We start from the raw sequence: 11,969 nt of genomic DNA, 5'->3' as shown, positions 1-11,969 counted from the left end.
TGCACAGGTACGTGCATGTTGTAGAGCAGGGTTGAGAACTGAGGTTTGCATTGATGAAAAGGCGCAGCCCTTGTAGAAATGAGAGTAAATGGGATTCCTGATTGGAACATTTTTCTTCAGTTAACTGTCATTTTCTCTCTGCTGCGATGGAGGGACCATGAGACTCGGGATCTATACATTCTTACCACTTATTATGTTAGTTAATGCCGCTTGAGATAACATTCAAAATAGAAAACAGGAAAAAGTAAAACCAAGTGAGATGGAAGGTTTGGAAATAAGTGTTTGTTCCAATTAGGCCTCTTTGATACTGTTGTTTTTTGATTTTTGTTACTCTAAATTAGTGAAATATCGAAGGGAGATTGGTGTTGGAGATAGTATTTTCTTTCTTTCTTTTATCTTCAATAAATCTTTGCTCTTGAGGTTTTGCAGATAAAATTTAAAAATAGAAGGGTTTCATAATACATCTTAGTTAAGTCTAGTCGAATTTCCTTGGATTTGTCGACACAAAAACAGAACAAAAGCAGCAATGGACCTTAATCGTCGGCTGAAACTAAAGTGACCTGCCTGCAGGACGATACTTTCATCTTATTTAGTACAACTGTGAAGACTAGCATAAGCCAAGCAATTAAAATTTACAAAATAATAGAATAATCTCTGATGATCCAACTATGCTTATTTTTGACTTCCACAATCTCTCACTCAAGCAAAGTAAATAAATTTCACACACCTTAACTCTCAACAAAACAATCTCTCACTCAACCCAAATAAATAAATTTCACAAACCTTCACCCCAACAAACGGCACTTATAAAACATGATATAATGTCACGAGGAGAGCACCGAGCGTGCTTACAAAGCCCACAGCCTTTACAGAAGCCCTGTTTGGTCGAGGGGGAGTAGTGGACTCCTGACCGGCGGGAGCCGATGATGGTACAATTCCTACCACCCCTGAAGGTGGTGGTGCAGGAGGAGATGATGAAGAAACCGGTGAAGGAGAAGGTGCTAGGCTTGTTCCATTGCTACGGCTTGCCATGACCACAACCACTAACTTCTCATTCTTTTGGCAGTTCTCTTTGCTTCCACTGATGAAGTAGAAGGAACCTGATCGGGCGAACGTAAACACCGTGTTTCCATCATCGAACCGATCAATGAATGATGATGTGTCGCAACTATTGTATGCATTCGCATCCACTACAAGTACCGAGTCCTGGTCGGGTAGGTAGACAAAAACTGCAACATCAGCAAATATTGTGTTAACATCAGCTTAAAATTTTTCTATAAAATACATTAGCTAAAGATTTTAACTGTCTTCTCTTCTATTTGAGAAGGAACTGAGACTGATTGGTTTATTAACTTACGTAGTGAGTCACCAATTTGGAACCGATTTTTTTCTGCCCATTGGTTGAATGACATAGCATTGGGCTCTGGCACGGCCCATCCCTTTGAGCCTCCAACCTTGAACTGTGTTGCAGCAGCCATTGATGCAAGGAGAACGAAGCACAGAAGGACCAAGCAGTGGAAGCTTGCCATGAGGGAGAAACCGAGGGGAACGTAATGGGAAAATGAGATTATGATCAACTAAGTTTCAGGTTGAGCTCTGAAAGGTAGGTGGTAATGTCGAGGTATTTATAGGTCCTCCTTGCAACCCCAAGTCTGACCTTTAACTCTTTGTTCGGATATCTTAGCACCTGGAGAAAAGTATATGGGCTTATCTGTTGAGGGCCATCTAGCACTTGTGCGTCTACTTTTCTGTGGCATAGCTTCCTTGAAGTGATTCTTTGCTTCCAGCCTTCAGAATATTCATGTCTTGTAAATTAAGGTTATGGGGTCATACAACAAACTGTGCACCCAGAGTTTCACCGGGCTAGACTTGGTTGGGTTCAACTGGCGCTGGAGTTTGGCCCGGATTTCTTCTTTTAGCCTAATAGTAGGCTTTGAAGTGTTGGACTCGAACACAATACACTTGGAACACCTTGAACTCGACCTTGAATTTATATACCACAAATAATTTTATTCCTCAAAAAAAAAGTAAAAAAGTATTATATACCACACCTTGAACTCACGACCTCTTCCAAAGAGTACGAAGCAAGGTACCAAATGCTGAGTTAAGGCCCGGATGGTATAAAATAGACTCTTTTCTGAACATTAGTTCAAAATTTTTTCTCTCTAAAAACTTAAATGGAAAAGTGTCAGCTTGAGATTTGGCATGCAGAACTTCAAAGCACGAGCCAAGTTAGCAATTATTGTTCCTGGAATTATACAATTCTGGTGAAGTCGGGACCCATTGAGGCCTAGAGGTATAAATTGGGTTGGGCAAAATATTTTTGGCTTAGCCCGTCCTTACCAATTTGGACATAACGCTGACTTTCATATACTAAAAGTTTTCTACTCTCTTTTCAGATAGAAGTTGCCAGCTTTCTAATCTCACGCTAATTTATCAGCAATATTGGGCCCATCTAGTTGCAGCTTTCTGAAGCTACGAAAGTTCTGTGAGCATTTATGCTCTGATGAGGAGAATGTCGCACTAGTTTCTTTCTTTGCCCTCAAGCTAGGAAAAGAACTCCCAAGAAAATTCCCCTCTCTTGGAAGCAACATTTCCACTTCTGTGACAACAATCGATCCATCTATTCTATATGGGATGGGGTTGTATCTTTCGTGCGAAAGGAGGACTCACCTTCCTTCGCATGAACCTGTCATTGGATCGCATGATAGTTGCTTGGAGATCTGTGCAGTGGATGAAGAAGGAGAATGGTAGTGAAAGAAGACCAATCATTCTTTCGTGTGGAAGATGCAAACCAAGGAACATCACAAACTGAGGACATCCGCCATGAAATAGAAATCCAACTTTCTCAAGCTGTGTCCTGCCCCACTTTAGACCCGTTTTGAAAGTTGCTGCTCAAATTCACCTCATTATCGTCATTATTAAGTCACCAACTATTGATCATATTTGCATGTTCTCTTCATAAGATTGATAGACCCTTGGGTATAATTCTCTTAAACATCTACTGCCTTCGAAAGCAAGTTAGAAATCCAGGGCTAGTCTGCCTAATGATCCCATATTTAATCAAAACAGAGGGGCTAAAAAATGGGAGGGTGGAGTCTGACAGGTGGCCGTTCATTGAAGGATCCGTTTGTTTTGTGCTGATCATTTCTCTCATATTGCTTTTGGGTGTTGCCTGTCTTGTGGTTGGACAATTAGAGAGTTTGAAACATTTGAAACTGTTTAGGTTGAGGGCCTCTATCCACTTGAAACAGCCAGGGTATTCCCTGTTAGTATAATCTGTACTTTGGTTAGGCTGCTTTGTTCACTGACCTAGTGATTTTATGTGGCTTCTGACCATAGCAACATATAGAAAATATTGTCCTTAAAGATATGCATCTTGGTATTCAAAAAAAAAAAAAAAATCATCCCAAAATGCCACATCGAAACCAAGATTTCTCACTACAATAAAAACAGTGCCCGGGACAGCGATTAAAACTTGTTGAGAGTATCTGATTTTATCATCTTCAAAGGTTACACTGGAGATGCTTTCAGACAGCTTCATCGTGATCTGAAAGTGAAGACTCTAGACATGATGAATCCATGAGGTTCAGTTGCAGCAGTTCATATTCTATCACCCAGACGTTAGAAACAATGGATCTGCGACCTTTGATTATGCCCTACATCCTGTACACTCCGCTACTGTTGGAATCGAACCATATAATCCTGCATGCAACAATACAAACCTTAATAACCAAGTTTTTGGGAGCTAACAAGAGTCCGAGAATGACAACAATAAATGATACATCAGTTTGGCAGCAAGTTATTGTTGCCAACTAGTAGTAATTGTCCATCAGTCTAGAGATCACAAAGATAAAGTGTTAGTACTGTAAAGTTTTCATTTAATATCAATGAAACAAACCACGTGGATTAGTTTTTTATGTCTGCACTAAAGCAGTGCTTTTCCATCAGCTTCATTCGGATATCCAACACGAGGAATAAACAGTCAATCTCAAAAAAGAAAAAGATTGGCACATCATGCGGCGGTATTAACATATGCAATATAGGTTGGATGAAAAGCAATGACTAAGAGGATATGGCATTCAATACATAAAATTCAGATATTTTGTCTTGCATCAGATACCTCTAAGACAAAATGAACTTGTCCGAACTATGTCCAAAACATCATGATTCTTGTTAATCCTCAGCAATTCCGTATTCAAATGAAATTGTGATGGTATCATAACATCAGAATTCCAGCACCATAAGAAAACATCATCTTGATGGTACTACAGAAAAACATAACATAATTGAGATAATAAAAATATGACCTGTCCGATTTCAAGATCATGTAACTTAAGCAGTCTTAAATCCTAATAGCTTTGATAAAACACCCGCATCATAAACACATCATCAGATGAAAAGATTATTGAAAGTGTCAGACTGCTCTTCTGGAGATTTCAGCAGTGATAACCCCAAAGCAGGAATCGTTGTCCAACAAACAGTTCGAAGAAGAGAAGTTGCTGGAAAAGCATCTGATAACTATGTCAAACTATATAAAAAACGATGCTCTATGATATAGATTCTTCTCAAGTAGATGCAATCCTTCATTAGTATTGGTGCCTTCATTCTAAGATTCTAAAACAAGCATAGGATACCAAAAGAATTGCATATCCACAAGAAGATAATTTACCTGAACACGAGCAATCAAGTTTCTTGCATCAAATGATTATTATCCCAGTCAGCTAGCTGATACATGGGAATGCTACTGCATAACACCCATGTGCTCATGACAAAGTCATTATCCATCTTTTCCTGTGTCTTCCAGATGTTATTCATTGTTCTTATCATTCTGGTCAAACCAAGAAAAAAGATTTAGAGAAAGTGAAGCCATAAGCATAATATAACTTTGCTATTTGCAAGAGTTCCATGTAGTACATGGATGTCGTCCTTAATCCCACCTTTGATGCAAAACCCCATTAATCCAGCATGGGGAAGATTGCTACATTCCGACAATCCCCATTTCATCCTCCTTTTGATGATACCTTTGGCTTCTTGTGGTCGGACATTAGCAACAAATATCCATTAAGAATTTAGGAGTATGTTGCACTATAGAATTCTTCCTCATCTCATTTTGAACGGCACAGCAAACTCTCTGCCTCTTGGAAGACCCCCTTCCTACGAATTCCATCTGCAAGTACTCTATATGTGATACCATCAGGTTCGAGTCCTCTACAGATCATCTCATCGAGCAAATGCGCAGCCTGCTCAAGATTCCCTTCCTTGCAATAACCACATATCAATGTAGTGTAAGTGACTACATCCGGTCCAAGACCAGATCTTTCCATGTCACATAATAGCTCTCGTGCAACCTCACTTTTTCCAATTTTACAGTACCCATCCATCAAGGTGTTGTATGTGACCACTCCACGCTTTAGCCCTTTCTCAGATATCTCCTCAAAAAGCCTATAAGCTCCTTCCATATCCCCCATTTTGCAGAACCCATCAATCAAAGTATTGTAACAAACAATATCATCTCCAAATTCACTCCCTTTCATATGATTGAAGAGCCGGACCGCATCATCCAATCTCCCATCTTTACACAACCCATCGAATAGAATACTATACGTGAACTTGTCAGGATGGAGCCCTTGATGATTCATCACATCTATAAGTTCCAATGCCTCTTTCACTCTCCTCTCCTTGCAGAGCCCTTTAATGACCGTTGTGTAGGTGATCATGTCCGGGTCGATCCCATGCCCTATCATCTCAGTTACCATTTTTAAGGCATCTTCGAACTGCCCGTTCTCACAGAAGCCATGAATTAGAGTATTGTATGTCACAACATCCGGAGATACGTCCTTCTCCAGCATCTCAGAAAAAGCCATCTTCGCTTCCACCAAATTCCTCTCCCGGCACAATGCAACTATAAAACTAGTATACGAGACCACATTACCCACTACTCCCAACTTTGTCATCCTGCCGTAAAGATTCTTCGCTCCTTCAATTTTCCCTATCTTACACAGACTTCCAAAAACTAAATTATAAGTGAAAGGATTCGGTTCCAATCTTGACACCAACATGTCACGAATCAAACTCAAGCCCAGTTCGGGATTCGATTCGCCGCACACGGAACCAATGAGAATAGCGTAGGTGAAGCAATTCGGGCTCGGCCCCCTCTCCTTCATGTCATGAAAAACCCTTAAAGCTTCAGAAATCTTTCTTTCACGGCAGAATCCCTTGATGAGTGAAGTGAAGGTGACACAGTTTGGATTGTAACCGAGGGAGATAATTTGGTCGAACACCTTGAACGCAAGGCCGGTGCGGCGGGTCGCACAGTAGCAGTCGAGGACGATGTGAAGGGTGGTGAAGTCGGGCTTCAGGCCCGAGTGCAGCGAGGAGTGGTAGAGGGAGAGGGCAGCTTCGAACCGGCGGGCTTTCGAAAGGGCGGAGAGGACGGGGTTGAGGGCAGCTGCGGTGGAGGGGGGTCCGGAGGTTAGCTCAGCGGTGACGGTGGAGGAGGAGGAGGAGGAGGAGGAGTGGGAGAGGAGGTGGAAGGAGAGAGTTCGAAGGCGAGAAGGAGAGACTGGGATAGAAAGAGGAGGAAGGGTTCTTCTTCGAAGAGTCGCGGGCATTGGTCGCCGGATCCTCCATCCCATAGCCAACGCCAGATGTACAGTACTCTTAAAAACAAATAGTACCGGGATGGCAGCCCTGCTCCACGTCGGATGGTGGAAGGCGGAGGACTGCAGCTTAAAAGCAATCAGAGTTATCGGCCAGGCTGCCACTTATGCTGCCCAACTCACAGAAGAAGTTTTCTAAACGGGCCAGGGGTCGTTCCTCCGATGTTGAGTTATCTTTTTATTTTTGATTCTGCTGGTTGCACCTATGTTAGGGTAATATGAATAGCCATTATGGTGGAGGGTGGAGGATCGTTACTGAAAAGCAAACAGAGTTATCGACCAGGTTGCCACTTATGCTGCCCAACTCACAGAAGAGGTCCTTTGAACGGATCAGGAATCGTTCGTCCGATGTTGAGCTATCTTTTTGTTTTTGATTCTGCTGGTTGCAAGTAATGTGAATAGTCATTATACCTTAAAAAAAACAAATAATGCAAGAGTGTGGTTGCTTTTAGTGTAATTGAATAAAATACCTCTATATAATTTTCTATAATATTTTAAATTAAACTAAACAAATGCACATAGACATATTTCTCTCTAAATACTTGATTTCTTGCTTCCATTTCTAAATTATAAAATCTGATATACAGCTCTCAAATTACCGGGTACATAGATAAACTCTTGGGCCATGCACTCGCTTCGTCTCTCTCTAGCTCGTCTCCCTTCCACCTCCGTTCGCCCCATCCCCACTCTCTCTTCCCTCACTTAATGCTCATTCCCAGCTTCGTGGTCGAGAAGAAGAGATGGTGGTCGTTGGTGATGAGCCGGGGAGGAGTGGACCGCAGACGGTAGTGTGCACGATAACTAGAGAGAACTGATACCAGTAGCGGATGACTAAAGAGAAGGACCCGACTCTGGGTTCTAGCAGATAACTAAAGAGAAATGTTGCCAGTATTTACTCCATGCTTGTTAACCCAAAAAGCTCTCCATTTTTGTCGTTAGCCATCATTCAATCTCATTTCTAGGTCTTTTTCTCAAATTCATGGCAACTATTTTCTTCCCCTTATCACTCTTTCATCCCATGAAAGAATCCTAACCCATCACTCAACCCCAAGCCATATTGTCAACTCCTAATCTCTTGCCGTGCCTTCCCTCCGTTCTTTCGCCATAATCAGCCTAGCATCCCTCTTTGGCTAACCTCGTTGGATAGACATTGAAGTCAAGCTAAGCTTCTATGAGATTTTGTCTCCTCATGTCATGAATTTCTTCTTAGATCCTGTAGGATCTTCCCTAGAGTGGATGGTATCTTGTAAACTCTCGTTAAAGTTGTTGGTACGAAAGCCTAAAATGGGTATGAATTGGACTAATCTCCCTTTAAAATACCGCAAAGAGGCATAAGTCATCCCAAGTTCTAGAGTTCAAGAAAAGGGATAGCAACATTGGAGAATTCTGTTTCATTAGCACCCGTATATGAGGATTTACAGGATTTAAAAAATGAAGAATAGAAAGATACTCTTTTTTGCACTTCCGATTTTTCTATAGTTTCTTATAAAACTTGGCTCCTCTTTTTTTACAATTTTTATTGATTCATATGAACCTTTTTTTTTTGTTTTGTTTTTTAACTTTTGAGAGGCAGGTGGAAGGCAGGCACAAATATGAATGCCATAGCTTTAGCTAAGGAGTGAGAATGGCCCTGTGTGATCACAAGGGATCTTCATGGAAGGTGGATGCTGGTGGCTGGAAAGATAAAATTCTCTCTCTTTTTTGATGCTTCCTTCTACTTATATTCTAAGGATCTTATTAAGATCGCCGTGGCACTTGATCTGAAGAATGTCTTGGGCTTTAGAGAGAAGGTGAGTGGAAGAATCAAGAAAGACGTAGGACAAGAGGACCTTTAGACTATTAGGGCCTACTTTATAGAGCTTTAGCTTGGATTGTTTTCGAGATTCAGATTGTTTTTGCAGTTGTATTATTATATCTGCCTTTTAGGTAAAAGAATGCTATATCAAAGAAAAAAGTTTTGTGATCTGTATATTTTAATGAATCGAATTATTTCTTTATTCAGTCATGATTTGCAAATTGCCTTGATGATAATATTGTTCCCATAAATATTGTCTTGAAAATAAAAGTATTCTCTTTTTTTTTTCTTGAGAGAGCATGAAAAAGTATTCTTTAACTAAGAGATAGTTCGGTAAAATAAACTATAAATATCTCTATTAATATTTTAGTTGGATTTTTGTTTTCTTTTTAATAAACAAAGGAGCAAATATGTCTCGTGATAAGACTAATGTTTTTTTTGGTGCGAAGACATGTGTGGATATGTGTTTAGTCTTACATCGATTATTTGCAGAGAAGATCTTGGATACTTATACAGGACTAAGAAGCTCAAATAATACTTTCCGACTAGTCTTTTTGCGTGAAGTTCTGGATTGTTACACTTGATCTATCTAAGCGTAGATTCTAACCATGCTAAACCACCCAAAGTAACCCATTCGATCACATTACCCACAAAATCCTATAAGAAGCCAATTGGGCCAGGTTCCATGAACTATATATATCATGTGAGAAGTGATGCTACCATGGGGCTGCTACCCCATTGGCCAAATCATTCACGTCTGGCTCAAATTAGTTGCACCATTTCACCCACATGATGGCGCAATGAGCTATGTTTGGCCCCTCAATTTTTTTCAGCAATTGCCCAGATTCATGGTTACAATCTAAATGAGCACCATCATCCACCCTATCCACACCCCATGATTGATGCAGTTTGCACCATGTCTTGACTCTTGCCAGGCCAAGGGATGAGAAACCTGAATCTATAAGTACAAGTTTTCTTTCTTTCTAACCATTTCCTCTTTTGTTGTCTTTTTGTTTTTCTTTCTTTTGATAGAGAGAAGCAACAGCCTAGGGCATGATATTGATCAGCATTTCACACATAACTACAAGATTACTACAATCTAGATTTATAATTTGATGCGGCTGGAAGCGTGGGTTTGAGATTCACAAGCGCTGGATCTGAAGAACAGGACTTCCAATCGAGGAAGAAGCTTTGAATCCCAAGCAATCGCTGTTTGCTGACTCAAAACAGAGCATAAAACAGGAATGCTGATATTCAGAAAACAGAACAGAGTTCTTTGGTTTTTATTCAATGGTAGCTGAAGAAAAAAAAACAGAACGGAAAAAACCCCCTCAAGGTCTTCAACGATGCCTTATAGGCTACACAACCCCAACCCTTTAACCCAAACGAAACAAAGGACTCCTACTCCAACCGGGATTCAACCAGGATTTAGAAAATAAAACAAACCAAACCTAAACCAACTTAAAACAGAAACAAAAACTCATGACTCATTCGAAACAGAGTTCGAATTCAGAAGGACTCTTGACTAGACAAAACGGAAATCAGATGGTTGATCCCAACTCTTCCTTAATACCGACTTCATCCACGGTTGAAACATCTCCACAACTGCGACGTCCTCCATGATCAGCAACCGGTTCTACATCAGTCCCCTCCACTTGAGAACAACTCATCCCCGAGTTAATGTTGGAATACAACTGCTCCTCAGAATCATGATACTCATGAATATCAACAACATTAAATGTCTTCGAAATCCCCATATTATCTAGTAGATTAATTACATATGCGTTGCTATTGATCTTCTTCAAAATCATGTAGGGACCATATTTCCTTGGTTTCCATTTGCTATAAGTTTCCACCGGAAATCTCTCATTTCGAAGAAAAACCATCACCATGTCCCCCTCTTGGAATTCTTTATGCCTCCGATGTTTATCTACCTTTGCCTTGTACTTAGCATTCGAGTCCTTTAAGCGCTTCTTCCCTTCCAATTAAATATGGCTTGAACTTCTTCTGCAAGATTTTCTGCTGCCACATTTCTTCCAGGGACTTTTGGCAGACACACTAGATCCAAGGCGTGCTTTGGTGCCTTTGAATAGACAATGGAGAAAGGCGACTTTCCGGTTCCACTATGAATAGCATTGTTGTAAGCGAACTCTGCTTAGGCCAAGGCATGATCCCAATGCTTCGGATTGCCTCCACAAATACATCGAATCAAATTACCAAGTGTTTTGTTAATCACTTCCGTCTGCCCATCAGTCTGGAGATGTGTAGTGCTGCTGAATTTTAATGAAGTGTCGAACATCCGCCATAAGGTAAGCCAACAATGACTCAAAAATTTTGAATCCTGATCTGATGTTATGGAATGTGGTACTCCATGCAAACGAACAATCTCTCGGAAGAACAACCTCACAATATGAGATGCATTTGATGTCTTCTTGCAAGGGATGAAATATACCATCTTGGAAAACCTGTCAACCACCAGAAAGACCGAGTCTACCTCCCTTTGTATCGGGGAAGACCCAACACAAAATCCATCGACAGATCCTCCTAAATAGCATTTGGCACAGGTAGAGACATGTAGAGACCAGTGTTTTGCGACTGTCCCTTCGCTGTTTGACAAGTATAGCACCTCTGAACAAACATTCCAACATCTCTTCTCAGCCGCGGCCAATGATACCTTTCCATAAGACTAGCAATGGTCTTGTCCCGACCCATATGCCCACTAAGGCCGCCACCATGAAGATCTCTAGCAGCTTCTCTCACAATGATGATCTGGGAATACATAAGGAATTTCCTCGGAACAAGTAGCCATCCTGAATGTGGAAATCTTCCATTGCTTGATGACTTGTACACTTCACCCACGCATCCTTGAAGTCTTCATCCTCCGCATACAGTTCCTTCAAACATTCAAACCCCACAACCTCTGTCCACATAGTAGTCAGCAAGGCACTACGATGGCTCAGTGCATCAGCCACCTGATTATGTTGCCCGGATCGATGTTTCAACACAAAAGAAAATTTCTGCAAGAAGCTCACCCACCGGACATGCATTCGGTTCAGATTGCTTTGACTATTAATGTACTTCAAAGCTTGGTGGTCGCTGTAGAGGACGAACTCTTTCCGAATAAGATAATGCTCCCAATGCTTCAACGCACGGATGATGGCATAGAACTCCAACTCATAGGTCGTTCACTTCTACCGTGCTTCACTAATTTTCTCACTAAAGTATTCCATGGGCTGTCCTTCTTAGGTTAAAACAGTCCCTATGCCGATCACAAAAGCGTCACATTCCACTTCAAATAGCTTCTCAAAACTCGGTAATACTAGTATTGGTGCAGAGGTCAGTTTCTCTTTTATCAACTCAAAACTTGCTTTCTGCTAGTCCCCCCATTGAAATCAGCCCTTCTTCATGCATTTGGTGATGTGAGCGATGATGGTGCTGAAGTTTCGGATGAAACGTCGATAGAACGTCGCTAACCCATGAAAGCTACGGACTTGGCTGATATTTGTAAGAGT

At 41.0% G+C, this 11,969-nt stretch overlaps 2 protein-coding genes across 3 annotated transcripts; both read right to left on the bottom strand.

Moving 5' to 3' along the window:
- Nucleotides 1-545: 545 nt before the first annotated feature.
- LOC103722448 (early nodulin-like protein 1) lies at nucleotides 546-1,618 on the bottom strand. Its single transcript, XM_008813008.3, has 2 exons — nucleotides 1,358-1,618; nucleotides 546-1,229 (listed from the first exon to the last, which is right to left on the bottom strand). The coding sequence occupies exons 1-2, from the start codon at nucleotides 1,527-1,529 to the stop codon at nucleotides 805-807; spliced, it is 597 nt and encodes a 198-aa protein (XP_008811230.2). The 5' UTR covers nucleotides 1,530-1,618; the 3' UTR covers nucleotides 546-804.
- Nucleotides 1,619-3,425: 1,807 nt separating this feature from the next.
- On the bottom strand, nucleotides 3,426-6,829 carry LOC113463767 (pentatricopeptide repeat-containing protein At3g22470, mitochondrial-like). Of its 2 annotated transcripts, none has more exons than XM_039131795.1 (2): nucleotides 4,673-6,829; nucleotides 3,426-3,705 (listed from the first exon to the last, which is right to left on the bottom strand). In XM_039131795.1, exon 1 carries the CDS (start codon nucleotides 6,636-6,638, stop codon nucleotides 5,109-5,111), a length of 1,530 nt encoding a protein of 509 aa, XP_038987723.1. In that variant the 5' UTR covers nucleotides 6,639-6,829; the 3' UTR covers nucleotides 3,426-3,705; nucleotides 4,673-5,108. The 2 variants fall into 2 exon arrangements, with proteins under 2 accessions (XP_038987723.1, XP_026666333.2); XM_026810532.2 differs by having other exon boundaries at nucleotides 3,426-4,831; nucleotides 4,941-6,829.
- Between the last annotated feature and the right edge of the window lie 5,140 nt (nucleotides 6,830-11,969).

The sequence above is a fragment of the Phoenix dactylifera genome, chromosome 11 (assembly GCF_009389715.1).
Source record: "Phoenix dactylifera cultivar Barhee BC4 chromosome 11, palm_55x_up_171113_PBpolish2nd_filt_p, whole genome shotgun sequence".
Taxonomy (NCBI): Eukaryota; Viridiplantae; Streptophyta; class Magnoliopsida; order Arecales; family Arecaceae; genus Phoenix; species Phoenix dactylifera.
This window is presented reverse-complemented; position numbering and strand designations above follow the sequence as displayed.